This window comes from Anguilla rostrata, chromosome 15, assembly GCF_018555375.3.
Source record: "Anguilla rostrata isolate EN2019 chromosome 15, ASM1855537v3, whole genome shotgun sequence".
NCBI classification, from domain to species: Eukaryota; Metazoa; Chordata; class Actinopteri; order Anguilliformes; family Anguillidae; genus Anguilla; species Anguilla rostrata.
In genome coordinates, this window is record NC_057947.1 from 29,623,652 (window position 1) to 29,648,974 (window position 25,323).

A 25,323-nucleotide genomic window follows, 5' to 3' on the forward strand; every position below is an offset into this window, starting at 1 on the left:
TTTTTTAGAAAGTCTATTTTCTAGCTGTCCTCGTTCCTTAGGTCCTTTTCATTGAAGTTACCTGGATATGGATTCTGTATAGAATTGTCCAAGCCGTTAGGCATTCGTTTTGTTGTCTTTACAACAGTTAGACTGTTTTGTGCTTTTAAGGTGTTTCCTTGATGTTATAAAAGCACAATAAATAATAATCTTCCAGGTCCTGACGTTTAACAGAGGTATTATTTCATGTTCTGACCTTCAGTATCACACACACACACACACACACACACACACAGCGCAAAATAAAGCTCCTCATTGCTCTGTGCTGAAGGTCCTACGCCTGGGTTGAAAGCCCTTGAGAGAGGTGTCTGTTCACCTGGTGTAGGGGGTTGGGAATACCAAGCGAGAATAACAAATTCTGTTTGTTATCTCCCATACACAAGTGGGGTTAGGGCATTAGGTTATACTTTCTGACAACAGGGGGGAAGAAAGCACACAAGTGAATTTCTAAAAACAACGGAAGAGATAATCTCAATTTTTTTTTAAAAATGATGTTGGCTTTGCCCAAATAAATATTCTGGCTTGCCAATGATTAGATTTTGGTGAAACACATGCATATACACAATGTGTAGTTCAAGAGGACTTCTGAATTTATGTTCTGGCTTGCCTGCTTCAGACATGTGGGATTTCTCTGTGAAAATATGAAATCAGGTGTGTGTTTGAAACAAGTTTTTATTGTGATTCAGATTGGAGAGCATTCACACAGCTCAGGCAACTTATACTGCACCTGCTTTTATGAGTTTCCTAAGTGGGACCTCACTGTGCAGACACTGGGAGACATTATACATGCAGTTACAGTAGACCTTGAAAAATTAAAAAAGCCATGCATACAGCCTGTGGATTCTCAAAGGCAACCTGGGCATATGTGAGAGGGATCAAGAGAAGCTGAGATAATTGGCTTTGAAGTGAATGTTGCTGGTGGATGCCAGGTTTGCTAGGGAGAACAGAGGGGAGAGGGTGAAATTCTCTGCTTCTCTGTCACTCCGCTGTTACTGTTTGGAATGTCATCACAGTGGTCAACAGACAAGGGGCAAACAGTGCCAGCTGCAGCACAGTAGTCTCTGTGAATTATGCCAACAGCCCCAGATATGTTTTGTTGTTGTTCTGAATTACAGCACTGGTGGATTTGCAACTCCAGAGGAGGACTTACATGACTAACATGACTATCTTCCATATATTATTTTGATTAAAAGCAACAGGATGCTAGTGCCTCTCACACACAAGCTCATGAAGTCTGAGAGAGAACCATGTAAAGAAAATAACTGCTACTGAATATCTCTTGTGAACAAGTCTCAGGTCCTTACCCTGTCATCTCAAGGGGATGTGCTTGGAGACCAGGCTAAATTTGGTCTTTAGTAGGTAAGCACATAATGAAGCACAGACATGGTGTTAAAATGAACACTGTAGAGTTTATTTACATTAAACACATTACTTTAAATTGTCAATTGCTTAAATTATTATTTTACAGTGCTAACACACAGAGCCGTGGCTTAATGTATTATTGTATTGACATCTTGCCTATGAGGAAATGTCTTAGTATGTCTGCAGAAATAGGATGTTTTTATCAACATGAAAAGAAGTAGGCTAGGTATATCAGATCTTTGGGCCTATCCACTGGAACAGTGCTTTCACAGGATAAGCTGCCTGTTAAGAGACATCGGTTATAAGCCCATCAGACCCAGAGTGCATTTTTTTCAGCACTCTAGACAAAACCAGAACATTCATGATATAGCATTACAGTAGTAGCATTACACTATCACACTGTAACGTCTTTAATGGACGAATGAGCAATATTTTACATTTTATTTAAATATACTGTATGTGCAAAGTTTCATAAGAGATAAGTGGATATAATGCATGCTTCTTTACTCAGGGAATTTATTTGCTGACACCTGCTGGTCAATAGCAATGTTGCGTAAATCCTTTTCACATCAAATGACGTCAAACATGCTGATACGGAAAAGGAGCCTTTTCCGATGAATCATTTACGAGAACAACCACGTCACTGTTTTGTTTGTGTGTTTGCCCCAGAGGGAAGGTGAAACCGCCGCAGAACAAGTAGGACGCTAAGTTCTTTCTTCTTACTGAGTATACTGCCAGCTTAAAGCTCTACCCAAAAAAATCTTATATAAAATTCTGCTGAATCGTGAGATTAAAATATTAAACACTTTTGGGAAATATAACCTTAATGTTCTACAGTGCGGTTTGGGAAAAAACACTTTGATAAATATCCGATTAATCAATGTTCATTTGCGTTAGACGTGCGTGATTGGTCTTTGCGTAACTACCAACATTCTACCGAAACACACAGGATTTATCATGCATGACTACGCTCAGCCAATCAACATTATGTTAACGCCACGGTGCTACTGTCTTTGCTCTCGAAAATCATGTCGGATGAGGGTAAATCCTGTCGTTGGTTCGTTGAAAAATATTTGCTGGACGATTTTTTTGTTGTTGTAAATTGTATGGCAATTTCGGAGTCCTTGCTCCATTGAGTTCCGTGGACTATAATGTTTTGCAGGTAAAGCGAAGTGTAATTATTTTTATAAGGCAAAATTTTTGTAGTTTAATTACGCAATGGAAAAATTATTTTTGCATTCCACGGACAATTTTAATGGCACAAACCATTTTTAAACCATGTTATCTAAAGCTTTATATATTCAAACGTTGAAGTCGATATGTAGTTAACGTGCTCGTTGTCAGCTATGTTGTGCAGCATTAAGTGCTGATTTCATTGAGATGGACTTGTAAGAATTTTGATTTTGTCGCAGGAAAGAAAAAACAAGTTTGTGTTTTCAAAACCTGTAACCAGAATTTTGAGGACATTTTGTTAGTATAAGCAAGGAAAGGTGCGATTGAAACATGAGAAGCGATAACTTGATGTGTATGTTCTGGTGCTGGGCAACATACCCGCATCTCAAAGTCCACACCTGGCACCAGCACCTCTGAGACAAAGTTAGAGGGGTGCTGGCGCCAGGTGTGGACTTTGATATAGCTTACAAGAAGGCGACATAGCTCAGGAGGTAAGACCGATTGTCTGGCAGTCGGAGGGTTGCCGGTTCAAACCCCGCCCTGGGCGTGTCGAAGCGTCCTTGAGCAAGACACCTAACCCCTAACTGCTCTGGCGAATGAGAGGCATCAATTGTAAAGCGCTTTGGATAAAAGCGCTATATAAATGCAGTCCATTTACCATTTACAAGAAACGGAGAGGTCTTGGGATTTGTCAGTCGTCTCAGTGCTCAGTGGTCTTGGGACTTGGATTTCACTTGAGAATCACACAGGTGTTGGGACTTGTACCTGAGGTGCGGGGGCTGACTCCGAGACTCAAGTATACATGCCATAGTGCCGGGGGCACCGTTACACCTAAGAACATACACACTGAACCCCTTGGGTTTTATAAGGGGTTCTAGGTATTCCTGAAGCTGCAAAAGAGCAGGGAGGGAAAATGCATCGCCAGTATATGTATATAGTTGGCCCCACTTTAACATTTCTTCAATTCCTCTCCCCACATTAATTATATTATCCCCAATTATTAGGCTAACATTTATAATCTACTTATTTCAGTATTACAGTCCATGCTCTTTCCTTGGGTCATCTGTCTTGAGGTGACCTGACCCAGGGATGCCACATGGAGGTGCTGTTGCACTGTCTATATGTTGCAGTGGTTCTATTATCCCCAATTATTAAGCAAACATGTATAATCTATTTATTTCAGAATTACAGTTCATGCTATTTCCTGGGGTCATCTGTCTTGGTGACCTGACCCAGGGATGCCACATGGAGGTGCTGTTGCACTGTCTATATGTTGCAGGGTGGTTTACGTCCCTGTCAGTGTCCAGTCTTGTCTAGTCCTTTTGACCCCTTCACCTGGTATGTCCATGGCCTGGTCTTCCAAGAGGGTAATCCGCCTGTGCTTTTGACCCCTTCATCTGGTAAATTCATGGCTCGGTCATCCAAGAAGGTAATCTGTTTGATAGTTTGTTTCACCCCGGTAAATGGGCTTGTGAACCTGGTCCTTGCAGCTTGGTTGTCCCATGTCCTGCTGTACTGCCTGTCCAGCTGTCGTTTACAGTCCGCAGCATTTATGAGCCCACCAGTGCGCAGGCAGTGGAATTAAGAGAGTCCAAAAACACTCAAAATGGCACCTTACAGACTGATCCGGAATTATCCTGATTACTTCCCAGACTATAGTTTCTGACCATTCCATTGGTCTTTTCATAGAATGGTAAGAAACCGGGGGATAGTTTTACAGACTCGGCAGCCACAGTAGACCAAGAGCAAGAGTAGACTTTAATGATTTTAATGTTTAAAGGGACCGATTTCTTAATTGAGAGCGCCCCCTAGTGACCATATTGTTTTGCATTACAAAACCACAAAAAACATGTACATGGAAGTGTGTAATCTTGCACTTCAAATGCTGCATCTCAGACGTCTGTAGGGAGCTGGACAATAACGTGTATTGCGCGGAATAACCAAGTTCAGTTTGCCTAAGCGTGCATCTGAAGCCCAACCAAGTAGTCCCTAGAGGCTTTGCCCACTCAAGCACTTATAATCCGAACACACTCATCTTTAATTACCAGTCTGCACACATGGCCAATATGCAGCGGCTGGCATTTCTCATTCTCCAGAGCAGCCAGGCCACCCTGAACACCCACAGCAGTTCAGCAGACGTCTGTGGGTGTTCAGGCAGTAGTGGAATTAAGGCATTGCAAATGACTATTTTTGGTTCAACAGAAAATGATTTAAATAGAGCTCTTGGTTCCTTTAACAGTAAGCCTGTGAAACGGTGCATTAAAAAAAAAAAAAAAAAAATTATATTGATTTTTCCCACCTTACATTTCAAGATAAATGCCCAATGGCCTTTTTTCCGTGCAGACAAGCATGTGCTCTCATCTGAAGCATGTGATGTCTGCCTCTGCCCATTACACTGCAATTATGAGTCCAAGGAGTACATATTCAGCTCCAGAAGGAGGCCTGCAAGTGCCCGTTGTCCAGCAGGGGTCGATGTTGCGCGAAGAGAAGCAACGTTCCAATCGAAACGATATGATCAGATCCTGCATAATTTCATTTGTTGCAATGCGTACACAGTCATGCACATACACAAATTATCATGTGCATCAAATACCATTTCTGTGAAGTTAATCCATTAATCAGATAACATTGGTCAATGTTTTGACAAGAACATAAACACTCCAGTGCTAATAAAGTGTGCAGAACATTGGTCTCAAGTTTTAAATTAGATTTCTGATATTTCCATATTACATATCTTTAATATAATTGCATATCTACTGTAAGTAGATATGCAATTATGCAGCAGCGTATTTTAGTTCCTCTCCGCCACTGTTTCTCACCCCTGAGGATCTTGAATTCTTGCTAAACAGCTGCTTAAGCTACTGAATGAAGTTCGTTAGATTTAAAGCTTCAGCTATCACAATACTGCGAATGCAACCTTAATCCACAGATAAGAAAAAATCGGGGGCAAAAATGCCATCTTTGCAATGACTGATATCCACACAATTACGCATAGCCCAGATAACCGAGCAGCACAGCATTCATGCACACAAATGTGAACTTGTATTGACTTGTGTGTATAGTATAATTGAGTGTATTAATGGGTCAGAACAAATTTGTTTGCAATGAAGACATAAACATGCATGTGTGCACATGAAGCACACACACTACACGCATGCATGCACACGCGCACACGTGTGTGGCATGACCTGTAGTTCAGCTCGTCTTGTCCGCTGAGAGAGTAAATCGTTTGTAAATCTGCTGCTCAGAAAACGTATCCAGGGCATCTGAACCTGCGGGCCGGCCAGAGGAAGAGACGGGGCACGGAGACAGGCAGGGGAAGCAGTGGAAGAGCATACCGCGAGGAATAATTCAAATACTATTTATTTTCATTTTTAAAGTATAATTTTACAGTGTGCTGGGTTTGTACAGTGCTCTAAGGCAGATCAAGGGATTTTTATCATCCATGCATTTTTCACAAAAAAAAGCTGTAGAATATTTAAAACAAACAAAAAAGTCTGAAGGCAATCATCTGATCCAATTAACACTTACAAAAAAAAAAAAAAAAAACAACCAACCAAAAGAAAAAGTAAAAATGAAAGGAAAAATGGTAAGACCTTACAGGCTAAAACAATGAAGCATTTTTGTCCCCTGAAGGAAGAATGTGAGGAAAACAGCCTGCAGTGCATTGTGGGTAGGGAGCGGGGGAACAGTCTCTGTACAAAGCCATGGACGCTGAAGCTACACACCCCTTGGGCTCTTGGATGGCTGCAGCGCACCTCTCCCCGCTGTAGCTCCAGCTCACCCTCCTCTTCTCCCAGAATGCTTTGCTCCGGGCAGCAGAATCCTCAGGCTTCCACATCACTGTGGGGGAAAACCCACGTCTATATAGGCCACTGGTTTTTAGTTTGGCATACTTTTCCGGCTAATCCTTGGCAAATCCATGGGTTTTTTTTTCAAATGATATCTTCAGCACACTGGGCAAGTCTCCTCTTTCCATGGATTTGCTGCTCCTTGTTTTTTTCGATAATCCGTTATGTTATTTTGTTTCTTTACGTGCACAAAGTATTTACAATGTACCATAAATAAAATATGAGACAGTTACAGTGTGAAGATTCCATTTTCTTTATTCTTGCTAAGGGGCGCAAATGGTCGTTTTTACGTTATATTTCTGTGCACAAAATAACCCCACAAAGTGAAAGTCCCCATTGCGACTGGAGCTCCAGAATTCAACGTCACACCGTGGCCAAAAGAGGGTGCAGAACTCTGTACAGTCAATATCCTCTTTAAAAATAACACCAAGGACAAAAATGTTCCTCTTAAATCAAATTCTACTTTGAGAAATTCAGCAAAATAATTTCTATAAAATAAAACGGCAAGATATTTAAATATAATATGGTGGGCTGATTCTTATATTTTGCAGGGGGTATTTGGTATTTCTGACAAAATTCCAGGAGAGGAGGGAGGGGGGGGGGGAACCACACATTCAAGTTACCAATTAAATACAGTATTTACCCATTTTCCTTTAAATCCTAAAGAACGATGCCGTACTTAGCAAGACCTTTAACAGTTGCAACATGACTAACCAGCAGTTATTTTATGATACAACCCTGCTTCATATTTTTCTAATCCCCCAGAATGAAGAGTTCTAAGACCATGCCTGCCCTGTGTGAAGAGACCGCTCCCTCCAGTACTACGCAGTAACGGGTGATTAGGCGCTCGTCTAGCGACTGATCTAGCAAAAGCAGAACGCAAGCACGCGGAGTACAGTCTGCTATGCCCCAGGCAGCTGCGCATAGCAGAGTGTTGCATATATACCTGTCACTCTCCGAAAGTCTCATCAGGGAAAACTGCTCTACTGTCCCACCAAAACAGACTGCCAGAGCGTCCAATACCAGGAATATGCGCACAACTGAGAAGCCGCTTGTGTTATGTTGGGTCCTAATGTCGCAACTGCTGTGTAAGAATGAAAGTGTGGGGAAAAAAATAAATAAAAAAACATCTAACGCCCTCCCCCCTCCCCACGTCAAAAAAAGGGGCTGCTCGGAAAATAACTGTGAATTGGACACCACAGCTGTGGTTATGTTATGATCATATATCTGGGCTACACTAGTCTGGTGTGAAGCCATGCTAAATGTTACAGCATATGAACTACAGCTTCAAAAGGACTCAATTAATACCAGAACAAGAAAGGCAATGAGAGGTCTAGAACGATGTAACATCATTTTCCACATCAATCAAATGTCATAAAATTAACCCAGCTATCTCCAACATACCCACCACGCAAAAAAACAACTCCAGCTGGAGAGTTGATTTTGGCATGGCTCATGGTTCGAGTGCTTGACATGGGGAATGCGCTTGCCCTCCAAGAACTGAACAAACCCAAACTGCCCACAGGCACACCAAACCTCACGGCTGCGCACAGACCATAAAGCAAAAAAGGTTTTTTTTTTGTCTTTTCTTAAATATTCTTTTTTTTTTTAACCCCCCATACTTTTGTTTTCAGAAACTCAGCAAGTCTTTCCACCAGCGGACGAGCAGTCCAGCCGAGGGAAGAAAACAGTGAGACAGTAACTTACTATGTACACCTCCGCCATTTACACACGAGCATCAGGCCTGCTTCACTACAACACTAGATCCACTGCAGGTGGGTTATATCGTTTGGACAGCAATAACTCTGCAGGGCAGACAGTGAATAGACTCTCCACTCCAGGTTAAATACAAAGTGGAACTATGGACAGGGAGGCCCCAGAGAGGCCCCAGGGAGGCCCCAGAGAGGCCCCGGGGAGGCCCCGGAGAGGCCCCAGGGAGGCCCCAGAGAGGCCCCGAAGAGGCCCCAGAGAGGCGTGGAGCTGTAAGGCCAGGTCTTGCACTTGGGTAAGTGTCTCAGTGGGGCGTCTCAGAGGAGGACCAAGCGGGGCACGGGGCAGCCTGCGCTACTCCTTTGTCTGGGCGGGGGCCACCTCCTCAGTGCCCTCCCAGTTCTCTTGTGCTCGTTGGCCGGGGCGCTGGGGGTTGTTCATGTGTTGTGCTGCCGGGCCCGTGTACGGCTGGCCGTGCGGGTGGTTATTCTGCACAACAGAAGCGCAGCGATCAGCAACATGCAGGACTCAGAACAGCACAAGGAGCTCAGAACTGCACAAGGGGCTCAATACTGCACACGTGACTCACACACAGGACTCAAAACTGCACACGGGACTCAAAACTGGCCTTTTCCTTTACCAATGTTACAGCACCAGGATTTCAAAGCACTTGATTCCCTGCTCTGTAATATATAATACATATAACATATATAATGTTATATACCTCCTCATACAGGATCTGAAACTCGGTGGTTACCTGCGGAAACTGTGTTGCCGGGGGGTGGGGGTAGAGGGTGGTGTCTTCAGGTGGGGAGGACTCATGCTCATCAGGAGCTTCCTGCTCATCAGGCTCCTGGGACACAAACAGAACACATTGGCCTCCTAATCCCCCACTGTGTTGTGCAACTTACTATATATTCGGCTCGTCTGAGTTTGCGCTACACAACTTTCCATATGAGGATGCTGTTCTTAAACTGATAAGTCACCCAAACAGCATATCAATCTCATGAAGAGAAAAGGCAAAACATTGCAAAGATGTTCAAAAAAAAAAAAAACGACTGAGTGAATATCATTTTTGAAAGAGATGCCGGCAATACATATTATGACCAGCAAGTGGGGGCGCGTACACACGCACACACACGCACACACACGCACGCACGCACACAAGCACCCACACACACAGCGCTCGCGCACTTTGATCGAACTGTCCAATATGAAATTGATTAGGTCAATGTGACATGCATGTGACTTTTACCAAGATAGTGAGGAAAGTACATAAAATTCCAACAAGACAAATTCTGTCCATCACATCAAGATCACCACATGATACAAACACATAAACGGGACGGAGCCAAAATGGAAAACAACATTCTGAGAAAACACGTTAAGGGGATAAGACCAACTGAGAGTGTAGATGGTGGTAAATATGTAAGAAAACATGCAGGCTTGGGCTAGGCTCTGTGGCCCCTTTGCAGTACAGTGTTAGAGGTGGACTGCAGCACATGGGGATGCTAAGGCCACCACTGTCATCACAATGTCCAGACAGCCACAATGGGCTCATACATCAGGTCAAAATGAAAAAAGGCGTAATGACTTATGAAAATGTTTTAACCTGCACCAAACCATAGGCAGATTAATGAAATGTAGACATCATTCCATATGTATAAACAATGATCAGTGCAAAAAAAAAAAAAAATTAAAAAGTTCAACCATTTTCCTTTAAAAATTATGGCACTCTCAATGTGTGGGATAATGGGACAAAAATCCAATTAAACAGAATAACCCCATTTCAGATCTTTCGAACAAATTATAGCACAGGTCTGGATCAAATCGTCTTAAATGCTGAGGAATCACTTGAGCCTTCCAAAGTTTCATCGGACATGAAATTAACTGTTCCACACTATCATCAAAGCTGTTCTCTAACCACACACCTGAAATATTCCAGGAAACATGGTCTAAATGCAATAACAATACAATACATATTCTCAAACACTATAGCCAAGGCTTAGAGTTTTCGATGACTTTCCACATTGGCTATCAAAATTGGAATTTGTTTGGGGGGGGTTGGGTTAGGGAGGTGGGGTTGGGGGCTGGGTGGGGGTGGGGGAGTACAGGGACGGGGATGGGTGAAGGCAGACCCTGCTTCGACTAAACACACAGATGAGAGAGCAGAGTTAGTAAGAGCTACACCATGCCCTGTGTGAACACCAAGAGAATGCTGAGATGGCAAACAGTGGAGGCTTTTCTGCTGGGACACAAGTCTTACAGTGTGCTTCGGCTGTCCTGTCCCTTCCCCGGGCAAAAGCCGCTGTGGCGAGGACGATTTCCGCGCGGCATCTTCTTCAGACACCGCCTCGTGCTTCGTTAAGTGACACTATTTTTGAAATGGCAGTTGTTATTGCATAGAAACAAGTGTCAATAAACGATGCAAGTGCAGTACTTTCTTCCCCCCCCATACTTTTCTTACAGGTGTTTGAGTCTGCCATCGAATACCAATCGATTAGCTTGCAAACACAGCGAATTTCATACAGTTTTTTTTTTTTTAATTGACTGTTTGCTGACCCAGCAAATGAAAAAAAACAGGCAGTCTATAAAATAAAAGGAACTTATATAGAAGCAAGACAGAACACACCAGCTTTCTAAAAAGCCTGATGCACAAGCAATTCATCAATGTTAAAATAAATGAAAATAATCATCTATTTCAAAGGGGGGCTAAAAGCAGCCAGAAATAAATGTATTGAAATAAATTTATCGAAAACTCAAAGCCCTACCTATAGTAAATGAAGGCAATTTAAACTTTGTTTGAATACTGTATCTTTCATAAAACCACAAAAAATAAAAGACAATCTACAAACTGAAACCATACGAAGGGTCCTCATTACTGCAAAAAAAGGAAGTGTTCCTAAAAAAAGCAAATGCTGCAATGTTTTTTTTATCCTAAATCAACAGATGAAAACTAATGTTCGTGTCTGCGACTGTGTCGTTCCACATTTAAAACACATACGGTCATATATCACTTCATGCCATACATTTGAGTAAATCATCATGTAAGGTAGACTACTGACATAGAGAATGCCAGTAATATCTGTTCTCTCTCATAACATATTAAATAGGGGTTACTAGATGTAAACAACTGCTGTATAAACTAATGTCTCAAATACTGGTTGATGGACAGCTTTTAAATACAAATACGGACAGTGCATGCACATTTGCACAAAGAAAGAAAGAGAACGAGCAATGCCATCTCATCAAGTTAATATGGACAATTCATTTAGTGTCCCTAAGAGGCATTTTATGTAAGAAAACACTTGCTACTATTTTCATGTAATTTTGGAGCAAGCCAGCCACGGCACTAGGAAAAAAACAATCTCTTACCGGAAAATAATAAAAATGAAAAACATCATAAGAGCATCATTATCAATGACCCACTGCTTAGGTGGAATTTCTTTGCAATTGCTACAGTAGGTTAAATTCGGCTAGCTCAGGCTTAACGTTACTCAGCCGAGAGGGAAGGGGGCGCTAGTGTGGCATGCGAGCTGATCGCGCCGCAGAGTGTGAGGCTGAGCAGGGAGAGCCCGGCTAGCGCTGAGCGGTGGGAGTACCTCCTCAGGGCAGAGCTCGCAGGCCTTGGCCAGGGTCATGCGGGCGCTGTGCGAGCGCTCCAGGAAGTAGCCGTTGGAGGTCTCGTTGCTCTGCACCGGCGGGGACCAGTTGTTGTAGGTGTACTGGGGGTTCCCCGTGTAGGGCCGGCGCTCCAGCTCGTCCCCCAGCCACTCCACCGCCCACGTCCACTTCCTCTTCAGGTCGCCGTTACTCTGCGGGACACGGGGCGCGGGGGTGAGCAAGTCTGCGTGCCCGCCCCGAACGCACAGAGCGCCCCCAAACGCACAGAGCCCCCCCGAACGCACAGAGCCCCCAAACGCACAGAGCCCCCCCAAACGCACAGAGCCCCCCCAAAATTCCCTCCTCAGGCTCTCCCCCCATACCTGCAGGATCTGGTAGGCCACTGAGCAGTTGCTGAAGAGGGCCACCATGCACTTTATACACTGGTAGGCCCTCTTCTGATAGTGGTTCTTGGAGCGCTGGATGGTGTCGAACAGCCCGTCTCTGTCGTCAGGGATGCCCTTCAGCACGTTGTGGATCCTGAACGGAGGAGGGCAGTTAAATCAGGTTCAGCTGTTTCGTTGACTCGACGCGGGTCACGGGCGAAGGCTCCGAACGCCAGGCTCACCTGTGGGTCTGCCAGGAGTCCTCGATGAGCAGAATCTGCAGCAGCAGGTCCAGGTACGGCCTCAGCTCGTACGTGTACGAGTACGCCACCTGGGCACGGGGAGCCAGACCACAATCAGCCGACATTCTGACTTCTTTACATTTCTGCCTGTCACAAGACCACAGCAGGTGACATCCAGGCCTGTGCCCGACCCCGTGTAGCCACCGGCACAGGCAAGCCTGTGATTACAGCAGGTCGTACCCAGGCCTGTGCTCGACCCTGCGTATCTGTGAAAGAGGGGGCGAGCGCCTGACCTGCCACAGCAGCTCGCTGAGCACGGTGGAGGAGAACTGCGGGTTCTCCCAGCAGCTGAAGCGCAGCAGCTTGATGGTCTCGTCCGAGTTGCTGCAGTCCTCGATGATCTTCTTCACGTAGCTGGTGCGCACGAACAGGATCTCGGCCACCAGCTGCTGCAGGGGCATGATGGGCTGCGACAGGTTCGAGTCGCCGTAGGGGTTCGGAAGAGGCGGATTACCTGAGGAGGGGGGGCCAATCAGAGGAGCCGCTTCACTTTCACACACCACCGGAGCGTATGGCACAAACAGGTCTAACAAAGATGAGCAGCTTGTGTTCCTAACTCTGCAGTCGTTCACTATTCTATCCTCTCATACGTCAGAAACGCCCTCAGCCCCAGGCCACGCCCACAAGGCATGTGTGCTTGGGGACGGCTGATTGGTCAGTCACAGGGTCCTGAGCAAGGATGAGGATCTTCATCGGGCAGATAGCTCTCACATAGGGAACACGCACGTGGTGCTGGACTGACGCATGTATGCTTTATCACAGTGACCATCGCCACCAGTGCCTTACGCACGCAAGAGAAACAAAAAAAACCCCCCAGAACGAAGGAGGCTTCAGGAGGACCGGGCTTACCGTTAATCGAAGACTGCATGCGCGATGATACATCGCAACAGCGCACCAGCTGAGAGACCACAGCGTACAGCTTGCCCAGCTCAGCGTACTGGTACTTGATTGGGGGTCCGGGGCCCTCGTCCAGGGCCACCAGCATGAAGGTGGCGGGAACACTCAGCTTCAGCAGCTGGGTCTTCTCTGGCACGCCTGAGGCAGAGGGAGGCAGACGGAGGCGGAGCTTAGGCTCAGAGGTCCCGCCCGCCCCCGCGCTGGAGGTGGGAGGAGCCCGGTTCAGGCGCGCGTGGCGGGCCCTTACCCAGATTGGCGTACATGACGAAGAGGTTGAAGTACTGCTGCAGGTGGCGGCCGTGTTCGGACACTTCCCTCCGCAGCAGGTTCAGGACGGCTCGCAGCAGGTGGTCACTCAGGCTCAAATTGTCACAGGCCTACAATAGGAGCAAAGGGCTTTAGTCACATGCTCCAAACGCATCTCTCTCCAAACGCCATCTCTTACAAAGACGGAAAGACTAAACTGAACTCTCCCTGGAGACGTAAGGGGCTCTGACAGGAAAATAAACTCCGGGGGAAATGTTTGGCCGGATGTACTGAGCACCAGGGCGGGAGTCAATTTCACTTCAGCCGATTAAAGAAACGAACGGAAATTCAGTTAACGGACTGAAAAATGGCAATGATGTTCCACGGGAACTTTTCCAATGTTGTTACAATTAATGTCCTGAACTGACCATGTTTCACTCATTGATTTCAAGTCCCACTCAATTTTCAAACACAGCCTTTCCTAATAAAAAATAAATAAAATAAAATAAAAACACTTCCTTCCCCATCCCAATCTGAACATATAAAACTGAAATTTCAGGTTTTACCAGATAGCTTTAAATCTGTGACACTTTACAAGGTTCTAAATCATCTGACATGATACATTTTTTTTTTCTGCCAGTGCTTTTCTTGCCACAATGCGAGAGCAGCAAAGAATCAAAGCAAGTCACAAAGCCATCCACAGACCTGATGGGACATGAAATTCCCCAACTGAATGATTCAAACATTTTTTGCAGAAATTTGCAAGTTTGGCTGAAAGGTAATAAATTAAACTTGCGTGGTATGAAACTGCAATTATCACGATCACACACTGATTTTATTGCGCATTCATTTTTCTTCCACGCACCACTTGAGTCACATTCATTTTTGAAATTTTTCCAGAATTCAACCTAACATGGCAGCATTTCAGCAAACAGGTTTTGCATAGAACTCATCGTTCAACAACTCTTTAAATAAGTGGGCACAAAGACTGGAATAGTCTTACTGCACAGAATTCAGAGAGGAAGCAGCCATCGTTATGTTTTCATTCTTGGATTGCAACTTGCAAAGTTATCATTCATCACTGTCTGTCAGAATGCGGAAGGCTCCCCCCACCCCATCAAGGCATCTGAAATTCTGTAAATGTCAGGCATTTGCCTGGGAAATGGAGATGCTGAGGGTAACGGTTGACCAATCACACTCTTATTAAAACCCGCAGTGGCCAATGGGTAAACACCCCGCTGGTGGCGTGCGGAGGACGGGGCGAGCCCGTCGGGGGGGGGCGTACCTGAGTGGACGGCCCCGGAGAGGCGGCGGGCGAGGGGCACGGGCCGTCCTGCAGGGAGAAGTGCGCGATGAAGACGATGAGCTTGGCGAAGGCGCCCCGCACTTCCGCGCTGGGGCACTCCAGCAGGTACTCGGAGAAGCGGTTGGCGTAGGCGAACAGGACGTTGTGCGCGAACCAGTAGCGTACATTCTTGCTGTGGCGAAGCAGGATGCACAGCGCGTCGTACCTGCGGAGGAGCGCGGTGCAGAGGGGGGGGGAGACGCGCGGTCAGGATTCTGACAAAATGGCCGCGTGAGAAGAGCGGAGCAGACAGCACGCCGTACTCACCAGTCGCTGGCAGGGCCGCGCACCAGTTTCTTTGTGTGGAATCCCGTGCTAAACAGGAATCTAGCAGCAAGCTGAATACTAATCATAGCTATTTCTTCTGCTTCAGGCAAAAGATGATCTTGTCCTAATTGAAGGAGAAATAGGCATCATTTAACGACGAGTGACTTCTTGAGGTGCAGATCATTAAAAGATGAACAAGCGCATTTCAGAAACACGAAGCACAGTACTTCTGTGAAGGACACCATTAGTCCAGTGACCTTCTCAAGACTTAAGAGAACGAGAACGCAATATTAGCCAATACATAACCATCAAAATGCACCAAGGGCTTATTTTCACAACTATTAAGACCAAAAATATGATTATTTTCTCCAGGACTGGGCTATTAACCCTGTTACTGAAGGGTTGTGAAGCTCGCACACTCACACCTGCACACGCACACCCAATATTTTATCCAACAGATCTGGGAGGGGTTCAACATTTAATCTGAACCAAGCGTGTTTACATGAACAGGGAACTTGGGAGTTCATTTTGAAAAGCAGTGAATGCAGGACAGACTTCATTAATAATGCACTGGTGCATATTAAGCTCCAGTGCAGGGCGAGATGCAGTTCACAGCAGCACAGATGCGGCCTGCGACGCTGTTCGGCTCCCCCCTCCACAGTGCGAGAGGCAGAACAGGCCCAGCTTGAAGACCAAAATGGGAACTAACCCAATCACCTCTAACACTGCAGTAGGAAAATAATGCAACAGAGGAAGCAGAACAGCGCTACCAGAATGTGAGACACTGACCCCATACTTACACACATACACGTACAAGCTGACATAACTACACAGCTTTTCTGTCCAGCTGGCTTCATCTATTTAACCAGAAAGTGAGCGAGCACACGTGGGGAAACGTCCAACAGATGTTCCATTTTGGAACCCCCCCCCTCCCCCGCCCTTTTAATAAGGGTTCTTAAAATCCTATTGAAGAATTACATTTAGCCAACAAATTAGTTCAGCATAATGCCTTAGTCAATATCTCCAGGGCCAAAGGACGGTCCACCTCGCTTCTGCGAAAATTAATCGACCAAGTTGACCAAGTTAAATTCTTTAGACATGCCTGACCGTTCCCTAAAGCAGGGGTTCTCCGCCCCGGGCCTGAAGTACTGCAGGGCCTGCTTAATTTTCTCCTGACTCAGCACCAACTGATCGATTAAAGTGGTCTATCACAGTTATCGCGCCTCACCTGGTTTCTAGGGTCTGAACTGGTTCAGCAGACTGCAGCCTTCCAAGGTCAGGGTGGAGAACCACTTACCCAAGAGACTGCATCCACTACTGTGTGATACTGTAAGACTTTTCCATCTGCCTAAAGTATCTGATTTAAATGACTGAGAATGTAAAACCAATGAAATAATGCTATTCACAAACTCAAAGATTTAGCATAAAGGGGTAATGGAAAAAACCAGCAGCGTAAGCCAAGAATAAATAAATAAATAAATATACAAATAAATAAATGAATAGATGAATAGACGAATAGCATGTTATGGAAAGCACTGGGTTTGAAAGCAGGCAGGGTTCAGAATGCCTACCTGGAGGGGGGTTTAAATAGACACTGTTACAGGTCAGAAGTTTCTTAATAAACTGGAAATATTCCAGGCTGTACTGCATGCGGTTGTGCATGAACTGGACGTTCTGCTTGCGCACGCTGCACTCGATGGCCGCCGGCATTTTGATCTGGTGGAGCTTGCTGGTGAGGGCCAGCTCGGAGATGTACTTGACCAGCTCGCTGTCCTTGTCCGTGGAGTCCATGCGCTCGTAGAAGAGGATGTAGGCGTTCCACCAGCGCTTCTGCCGCCGGTAGGACATGCGCTTCATCATGTGGTCGAAGACCTCGCCCATGTACTCCCCGCCGAAGCACTGGTTCTTCATCTCCTCGTCGTCGTCCATCTTGCACTCGGTGACGTCGCCGTCGTCGAACTTGTACCAGCGGTTCCTCTCGCCGTCGCCGCCGTTGCGCTGGACGATGTAGGAGTAGTAGTGCCCGCCGCTGGCCTGCCCGCTGTGCACCAGCACGCCCGCCAGCCGGTACTTGGAGCTGCCGGGGGCGTCGCCGCCGCTCTCCGTCGGCTCGTTCTGGATCACCTGGCTCTCCGGGCTGACGTCGTCGCCCTCCAGCTTGGCCACGCCCGCCACCGTGTACGGCTCCATGTCCAGCTCGCGGGGGAACTCGAAGTAGTCGTTGAACTTGATGGCGCACTCCCTCTCCCAGTCGTAGTCAAAGCGCTTGAGCTGGATGGCCAGCACGGGGGGCAGCTTCTTTATGAGGAGCCGTTTCACTGTGTCCACCTGCAGGACACAGCATTCGTTACACTCAGATCCCTGGAAACTGAACAACACAGCTGCCCACAATTCTGACACAAAATGGAGTCTCCTGCCAGGGAACAGGGAATGGGGCTTGGAAGAAACTTTTCCAGCTGAATACACGTACCTTTTTGTTACACTTCTCACAGTGGTAGGCATTGGCGCCCTCCAGCAGGTCTCCTTTCACGTACTGCTCCATTGAGTCCAGGAGGTTCTGATGGTTTCTGATATCTACATTCAGCGTAGTGAAGGACTCTTCACATTCATACCTAGAAGACACAGGTTCACCTAGTTAGCGCTGAGAGCACAGGAGCCCGGCTCGCGAGGGCGACCTCCCGCCATTCCCACCTGTGAGGGCAGCCCTGGCAGATCTTCTGGTCGGCGAAGGAGCCGCCCAGCACCTTGCTGAGCATGGCGGGGTGGCCCAGGGCCTTCAGCGCCTCGTCCAGGCTGTCCACCAGGGAGTTGAAGAACTCCAGAGCGTCGTGCTGCTCACGCAGGTTCACCGGCTCGCCCCACAACCTGCACAGGGAGACCCGAGCGCTCTTTAGCCAGGGCGACCAGGGGCCCAACTGCACTGGGGCCATTTTTAATACAACCCAGGCTGGAAAAAAGGCTGCCGGAACCAATCCCTCAGCCCCGTCGTAAAGGGATGACGCAGGAGGTGACGGAACTTACCGGAACTGCTTCCAGAAACCGCGAGGGACATAGTACTGCAACCTGGAGGCGGCCAGGTGCCCGAAGATGACCTGCAGGTGGCGCAGCACCCCAATGTTGTACTCCTTCCTGTCCTCCGATTTGCTGAGGGAGGACTTGTCCTCGAACTGAGGGTGATAGCTGAACACCTCGTCCCGAGGATCCACGTTGCTCTGTAGGTGAAAGGCCGCAATTACTCTCCCCAGACAACGTGTTCTGCCACTCGGTAAAAATTGTGTACAATCTTAAATGCAATTGATAAATGGAGAACTGATATTGCTCTCCCAGAGTGCAAGTACTGTTCTGCTGGAGCACATATCAGAGCCCTCGACTCTTGGCAGCGCCTAAATGTTGTGCTATCTGACAGCTGATTGGCCAGTCAGCGGATCCCGAGCAGGGAGTGTTCTCACTGAGCGCACACACACTCCAGACACTCCACGGTACAAAGGACCTGACGCGCTGGACGCACCTCGCTGTCCTGCTTCTCATCTCCGGACATGTCGTCGTCCACGTCGCTGCCCGTGCCCTCGATGGCCAGGATGCCGTTCCTGATGGGCGGGATCATGTACAGCTGCTGGATGACCGAGTTCATGTAGCAGGTGGCCCCGGCGTTCTTCAGGCCCACAAAGCCTTTGGTGGGCCGCGGGCCAACAGGAGGCAGGTACTCCCACTCCGTAAGTGCTTCACAACCTGCGACAGAATAACACAACTGGTCACAGCAATGACCGACAGCACAGCACAGCACAGCATTCCAAAATCCAACCAGTCACAGCACTGACCGACAGCACAGCATTCCAAAACCCAACCAGTCACAGCACTGACCAACAGGGCAGCCCAACACAGCACAGCATGCCAAAACCCAACCAGTCACAGCACTGACCAACAGGGCAGCCCAACACAGCACAGCATGCCAAAACCCAACCAGTCACAGCACTGACCAACAGGGCAGCCCAACACAGCACAGCATGCCAAAACCGAATGAGTCACAACAATGAGCGTCAGCACAGCATGCCAAAGCCCAATGAGCCTCACAACACTGCCAGGTTCAGACACGCGGACGGCGCGTACCCAAGTAGTACATGTCGGTCAGCGTGTCGACGATCTGCTTGAGGTTCCTGACGCAGCCCACGGCCAGCGCCACCAGCAGCTCGAAGCCGGCGTTGATGGTGGCGGGGGAGCTGCAGACGGGGATGGCCTGCTCGGCCGGGAACTCCCCGCTCTTCATGTACTGCAGGTACACGTTGGAGGCCGGGAAGATGAAGTCATCGATCAGCTCCTGGAGAGAGCCAGAGGGAGAAAGGGACAGTTAGGGCGGCTCAATACAGCGCCTGTAATTCTGAGGCATTAAATTATTCACATTATGCACCTACACAGGGCAGCTAACACTTCACAGATATTATATTTTATAACAGCCGGAAATTTAATGCAGGGACTCAGGGCATGTACCCCACTCAAGCATGGAAAAGCGCTGTGGCACACTTCGGATTCGAACATGAGAACGATTCAGAGACCCCAGTCCTGAAACGCCCCGGCACGCTGGAGCTCGGTGCGCTCACCTTGATGAGGTTGGCTCCGCCCTTCTCACAGCCGATGTAGTACTTCTTCTCCGGGGTCTGGAAGGCCAGCAGCTCCTTTGTGACCCCGAGGTGGCCCTCCAGAATGGTCTCCTCCACGCCGGTCTCTCCTGTCCTTTTCACTTCATCCTGACAGGGAAACATGGGATGTTACCCCTAAATAAATCCATGGAGCTCATTTTCCCCAGCGCTCGGCATTGTTTGGAACCACAGATCACAGCCCAGTGGACCAATGGCAGGGAGTGCGAGTCGGCCTACCCTGATTCTTTTCAGCCAATCGATCTCGTTGTTGAGGAGAACCTCGGCGTTGGGCAGGTTGATGTTGCTGTTGTACGCGTAGTTCAGTAAGTGCCTTAACAAGGTGAAGTAGTCCCCAGCGTGCTTAGCCCTCTCCTTTGCAGTGCTCTGGGGGAAAAAGAAAAGATGTAGCACTTATCAACCCCCACCAACCAAGTGGTAAAATGCATTTAACTTCATGCTAGAATCTGCAGGGGTAACATCCAGCTCCACTGGTACTTATAAGATAGGGAATATTTTGCAGCCTGCAATCATTTGAGATACTTACACCTAAAACTGTGAAGAGCAGGGTGATGAAGAAGAGGAGGGGCCTGTGCCCCATGCAGCACCTGGTGGCCATGAGGAAAAACTGCTCCTGAGCCATCTGACGGACAGACCTGTAAACAAACAAACACAAACGGCATGTAAACAAACATGAACGCCATCCCAACAACCATAAACAGCATCTCAACAACCATAAACAGCATCTCAACAACCACAGACGCCATCTTAACGAACACAAACCCCATCCCCGCACAGTGCTGAACCACCACACACTGTAATCCAGGCTGGATGTGATCTGCGAAGGCTCGGCATGTCCAGGCTGAGGCACTCACTTGCTCTGGCAGTGCAGCAGCAGGTCGATGATGAAGGTCTGCCAGGCCTTCTCTTTGCTGAGCGTGTCCAAGGCCGTGGGGATGAGGGCGAAGCAGAGGGTCATGACCTCCAGAGCCTCGCAGCACACCTGCTCGTCCTCCGCGTCAGGCTCGTTCCCCGCGTTCGTCTGCGCGCGACAGCATTGAACCCGTTACGCCCGAGCTGGGCCACACAAGCTTCTCTGCAGATTTAATCTGAGCGGTGCTGTGCAAGCCAATATGTACACACAACCACATCTGTGATGCACGGGACAGCACTGACATGTGGACACGGACTTGTGGATTTCCAAAAGCCGTGTCTGTGGTGAAGGGTGATAACTACCTTCTCGTATATCTTGCTGATCTCTTCATTCGAGCTGAAGACCAGCTGAACAGTGCCACACCCAGACGCCCAGACGATCTTCTGCACCGCCCGGATCACACAGATATCTGGGATGTACTTAGATGCCTGGAAGAAGTTCTGAAAAGCAAGTAAGGGAAACCTTTCAGAGAAGGAAAGCAGTAACATTTACAGCAGTTATTCGATGTGGAAACCAACTCAGTTCCTGTAATTCTACCATCCTGTAGGTTTTCCATTTCAACCCTAATTTGGCACACCTGACTCTAAAGATTAGCAGCTGAACAAGATCTCTGGCTGTTGAATGAGGTGTGCTTTATTAGGTTTGGAGTGAAAACCTACAGCAGATGGCAGATCTCCAGGAACAGGGTTGGTTACACAGTTGTGAGAGCTGCTGTTCTAGAGACTGTGCAGCTCCGCAGAGCTTCAGAAGGGCACTCTGGGGCACCCCAGGACCCCTGATCACACAGCAGGGGAGACACTGACCTCATCGGAGATCTGCTGGGCGAGACGGACGGCCACGTTGCGCAGCATGCACTCGGACGACGGGTTGGGAATGTTCTGGAGAGCATTCTGGAGGACCAAGGCCTGGTCATGCGTGGCCTGGTTTATCTGGAAACGACAAAGGCAAACGGCTTCAAACCCATTTTCCCACCCCTTCCAGAATAATCAATTTTTTTCCAGTAATTCTGCTCCAGGGAAAGTAACATGGGCTGGTGCAGGGCTCCTACAAGGCTACATGACACCATACGCCCATGACATTAGCAAAAACATGGAGGAAGTCGAGACACAGTGTGATTCACAAGCCCAGAAGAGTGCTACAGGGAAGGTTTAGAGGCACAGGCAGTGCTGAGGCTGAGGGCTCTATACTGTATGTGTGGCATCATCACTACCAAGCAATACTCCAGAAGCTACAGCAGCAGCAGAAATTGCAAAAAATGTATGGGTCAGGGCTCTACAATAAGAAAACACAGACTAAATTTAACTGTCTTGCTTCATCATTGATTCCTTGTTCTCTGTAGTAAAGCTAGGTAAATTCTTTTGGCACTCCATACACATACAATAAAAGGTAAAAAATAAAAAACACCGCTTGACATTTCCCCACTGTCATAAGCAGCTAGAAACAGAGTACATAAGGCTGCCATAGCCATGACCTTGCAAAACTTAAGATGTCGTTCATAATTAAACTCCACAAGCCTGCATCCATGTCCTTTTATACGTGCATGTAAGCAGGCTACTCATTTTGGGTCAGCATGAGCCAGTCCTTAGTTTGTAGCGCAGTATTAAAAAGTGTTCACCTGAAAGGGGACTACACACGCCACGTTCAACAAATCACAGGCAAGTAAAAACGGCACAGGTGGAGAAAATGGCCGAATGGTTTTCACGGCACTTACTGGTGACACGGGGCTGGTTCCCTCCACGACGGGATGGCAGGCCTCTGCCACAGCCTTCACGTGGCCAAAGCCAACCGCCGTCAGGAGCAGTTTGGCTATTTTTAGAGTGTTGAGGTAGGCTCCCCTCCTTGTCTCCATGTCAGCATTGGGCAGGAAGTTATTTCTGGTGAGCATGCTCAGTACGAGGGGCAGTCCGCCGCTCTTCAAGAAGTTGTACTGGAAGTCGCTGGCGTCCTCTCCCAGGGTGCCGCTGGCCGGCATGAGCAAGGCGTAGACCACCTGCGACAGAGCACAGAGCACAGAGCACAGGTCAGGAGCCGGCACAGGGCACAGAACACAGGTCAGGAGCCGGCACAGAGCACAGAACACAGGTCAGGAGCCGGCGGAGGGCACAGAACACAGGTCAGGAGTCGGCCCAGGACACAGTGCACAGAGCACAGGTCAGGAGCCAGCACAGGACACAGGCTACACCCAGACAAGAATTTGCTATGAACACAGTTAGAGGTAGTGACAATAAAATAATAACAGAACAAATTAGAAAATTATTGCTCAATAACTGTTGCTGTTCAGCCATCTTGCAAGCAAGCCACTGTGACATCCTGTGATAGTGCCACACGGAAAGTCACTGAGCACTTCTGTACAACCCATTCTACTGCCAATGTCAATGCATGCATGATTTTATGCACCTGTTAGCAAAGGGAGTGGCTGAAATAGCCGAAACCACTAATCGGAAGGGGTGTCTGCATACTTTTGGAAATGTAGTGCAAGTAAGGGAGAGGCTATTTGTTCTGTTAGATTACACTGAGTGAATATCAATTTGCCTACCCTATAGAAAAAGGCATTCATTGTTCAGGGGTGAGTATTATCCTCTGTCTGCTGGCATTAACAGTTACTAGCTTGATGTCGAGGACACCAGAGAACGTTAGGGGAAAGTACCAGGATGTTTGTTCTATGCCTCTGCTACTGTTTGCAATAAATATGAACTGCCATCTGTCTGTTCCGGGCTTTTATTGAGTAAAATACACACATGCGCACACACAGGCACAGACACAGAAACAGACAGACACACACACACACACACAGAGACAGACACACAGACACACGCACACACACACACACAGAAGGGTGAACGCAGGATATCTAAACATACCCCCCCAGAACGGCACGATCACTGCACCTAGCTGCACTCGACTCAACACAATAATAACCAATCAGGTGTATGGGGGCGGGGGAATCCATTGTTATAATGGGTAATACAGGAAGAAGAAAAAGGACACCGAACGACCATCAAAGAGGGCACAGGTCAGAGGAACAGGGGCTCAAGCCACCCCTGACCTCCATCTCTGGCACCCGATTATACAGTCATTTCACTCCAGGCTCAAATAGGAAGGTAAACCGCTACATAAGAGCAATTTAAAACACAGGTCAGGCAACATCAACACAGGTCAATCTCAAGTCAGCTGCCATCTCATTCAACAGAGAACTACTTCACATGCAAGTACACACACTGAAAGGAACAAGCCTTATCTCGCCATAGAGTGTAGTCACTCCACACAAAGCTCAGTGTGACACGCCTTGTTTGTGTGGAGGCGTGGTCACATTCTGGTATAGCCGAGGGCCGCACAAGACAAACCTCAGTCAGGTAGAGCACTTGGGAGGGGGAGGGGCCAAAGAAGCGGGAGTCCAGGGTAGGACTGAGGCTGTTTTCTCCAAGCTTGGCATGATCCAGACAGATGGCTCGCAGGTTTTCTACTGTAGTGTTATCTGGGGGGAAAAAAGAAAGAAAAAGGCATTTAGAGTAGCCATATGGTTAATTTAAAAGAGGGTTTAATTCCACTATGAGCAACAAAAGTCCATCAAAATCAGCTGCCCTGGCTCTATGTTTTGCAACTGGCAAAATAAAAAGGGTGACTTCACAAAAAACTGTAACAACTTGCCCACCATGTTAGTCCAGCTCCTGATATAAAGAACTGGTGCAGGCTTACAACCGTTTTTCATTTGTTTGAACAACATTAAATTTTGGAGAACCAGTAGCTGACTGTTTAACTGCAAATATGCATATATGATAGACCTATTGTCTGAAAGTTTGTGTTGTCTGTGTGGCAGTGTGCAAACTGTGTGTAAACAAGAGCCTCTTCTTAAAATGCAAATCAAATTCCTGAAAAGGTAAATAAAGTATTCAATTTATGCTATATCCAACAATTTCTTCATGACACAGTCTATAGGATTTGAATGTACATATGCATTTCTCTCCCATATTAATTTTGTAGAAACCACATACAAAAAAAGTACATGTTCTCTTTCCTCTACAGCAGAGAGAAAGTTGTTTTTAGCCTGAGAGTCACGAACCTATTGATTCTGAAAAGCAGAAGGTTTCAAGGACACAACACTGGACCCAAAGTGCCGAGTTTTCAATCTGGCAGCATTGTTTAGTCTGGCACCAAGCTAAAACGTGTTGTTTTGACACAGTCGCACCGCAGACCGCAATACCTCAATGCCAAACAGAATCAACTATCGAAAATCTGCTGCCTTTACATTTTTTTCCCCCCTTTACATGCAGAAACATTTTGCTGCATAGCGAGCCAAAAAAATCAGAGAATGCTCCTGTCAAAATGGAGGAGCGTACTCACCGGGGGGCATGAGCTTCATGAGCACCCGGGCCCCGTCGCGCAGTAGAGGCATGTTCAGATTGCAGCCCAGGTCCGCCACTTGCCACAGGAAGGAGATGTAGCGCAGGTGCAGCGACATTATCTACAAAACGAAAGGACGCCACTGAAATCCTCAGACCCGACGTCTATCTCACCAGGACAGGACGGCAGGACGGCGTTTTCGTTCAAACCACCCAACTGCACAACGCGTGACGTTA

General features: G+C 47.4%; 1 protein-coding gene across 5 annotated transcripts in view; it reads right to left on the reverse strand.

Annotated features, from left to right (window-relative positions):
• Positions 1-5,919: 5,919 nt before the first annotated feature.
• The window catches only part of usp9 (ubiquitin specific peptidase 9), a 49,224-nt gene continuing 29,820 nt past the window's right edge, over positions 5,920-25,323 (reverse strand). For 3 of the 5 annotated variants that reach the window (XM_064310777.1, XM_064310779.1, XM_064310776.1), the window contains exons 21-46: positions 25,088-25,208; positions 24,091-24,221; positions 22,458-22,736; positions 21,550-21,675; positions 21,049-21,186; positions 20,688-20,854; positions 20,360-20,468; positions 20,053-20,199; positions 19,777-19,923; positions 19,289-19,496; positions 18,690-18,910; positions 18,203-18,393; positions 17,873-18,046; positions 17,652-17,793; positions 16,753-17,509; positions 15,182-15,305; positions 14,855-15,080; positions 13,571-13,700; positions 13,276-13,461; positions 12,660-12,880; positions 12,367-12,455; positions 12,122-12,278; positions 11,738-11,950; positions 10,402-10,509; positions 8,893-8,988; positions 5,920-8,624 (exon numbers count right to left, since the gene is read on the reverse strand). In XM_064310777.1, the coding sequence (XP_064166847.1) occupies positions 8,490-8,624; positions 8,893-8,988; positions 10,402-10,509; positions 11,738-11,950; positions 12,122-12,278; positions 12,367-12,455; positions 12,660-12,880; positions 13,276-13,461; positions 13,571-13,700; positions 14,855-15,080; positions 15,182-15,305; positions 16,753-17,509; positions 17,652-17,793; positions 17,873-18,046; positions 18,203-18,393; positions 18,690-18,910; positions 19,289-19,496; positions 19,777-19,923; positions 20,053-20,199; positions 20,360-20,468; positions 20,688-20,854; positions 21,049-21,186; positions 21,550-21,675; positions 22,458-22,736; positions 24,091-24,221; positions 25,088-25,208 (4,743 nt within the window). In that variant the 3' untranslated portion in view covers positions 5,920-8,489. The remainder of the gene's footprint in view (positions 8,625-8,892; positions 8,989-10,401; positions 10,510-11,737; positions 11,951-12,121; positions 12,279-12,366; positions 12,456-12,659; positions 12,881-13,275; positions 13,462-13,570; positions 13,701-14,854; positions 15,081-15,181; positions 15,306-16,752; positions 17,510-17,651; positions 17,794-17,872; positions 18,047-18,202; positions 18,394-18,689; positions 18,911-19,288; positions 19,497-19,776; positions 19,924-20,052; positions 20,200-20,359; positions 20,469-20,687; positions 20,855-21,048; positions 21,187-21,549; positions 21,676-22,457; positions 22,737-24,090; positions 24,222-25,087; positions 25,209-25,323) is intronic. The other 2 variants (XM_064310781.1, XM_064310780.1) reach the window with 1 other exon arrangement.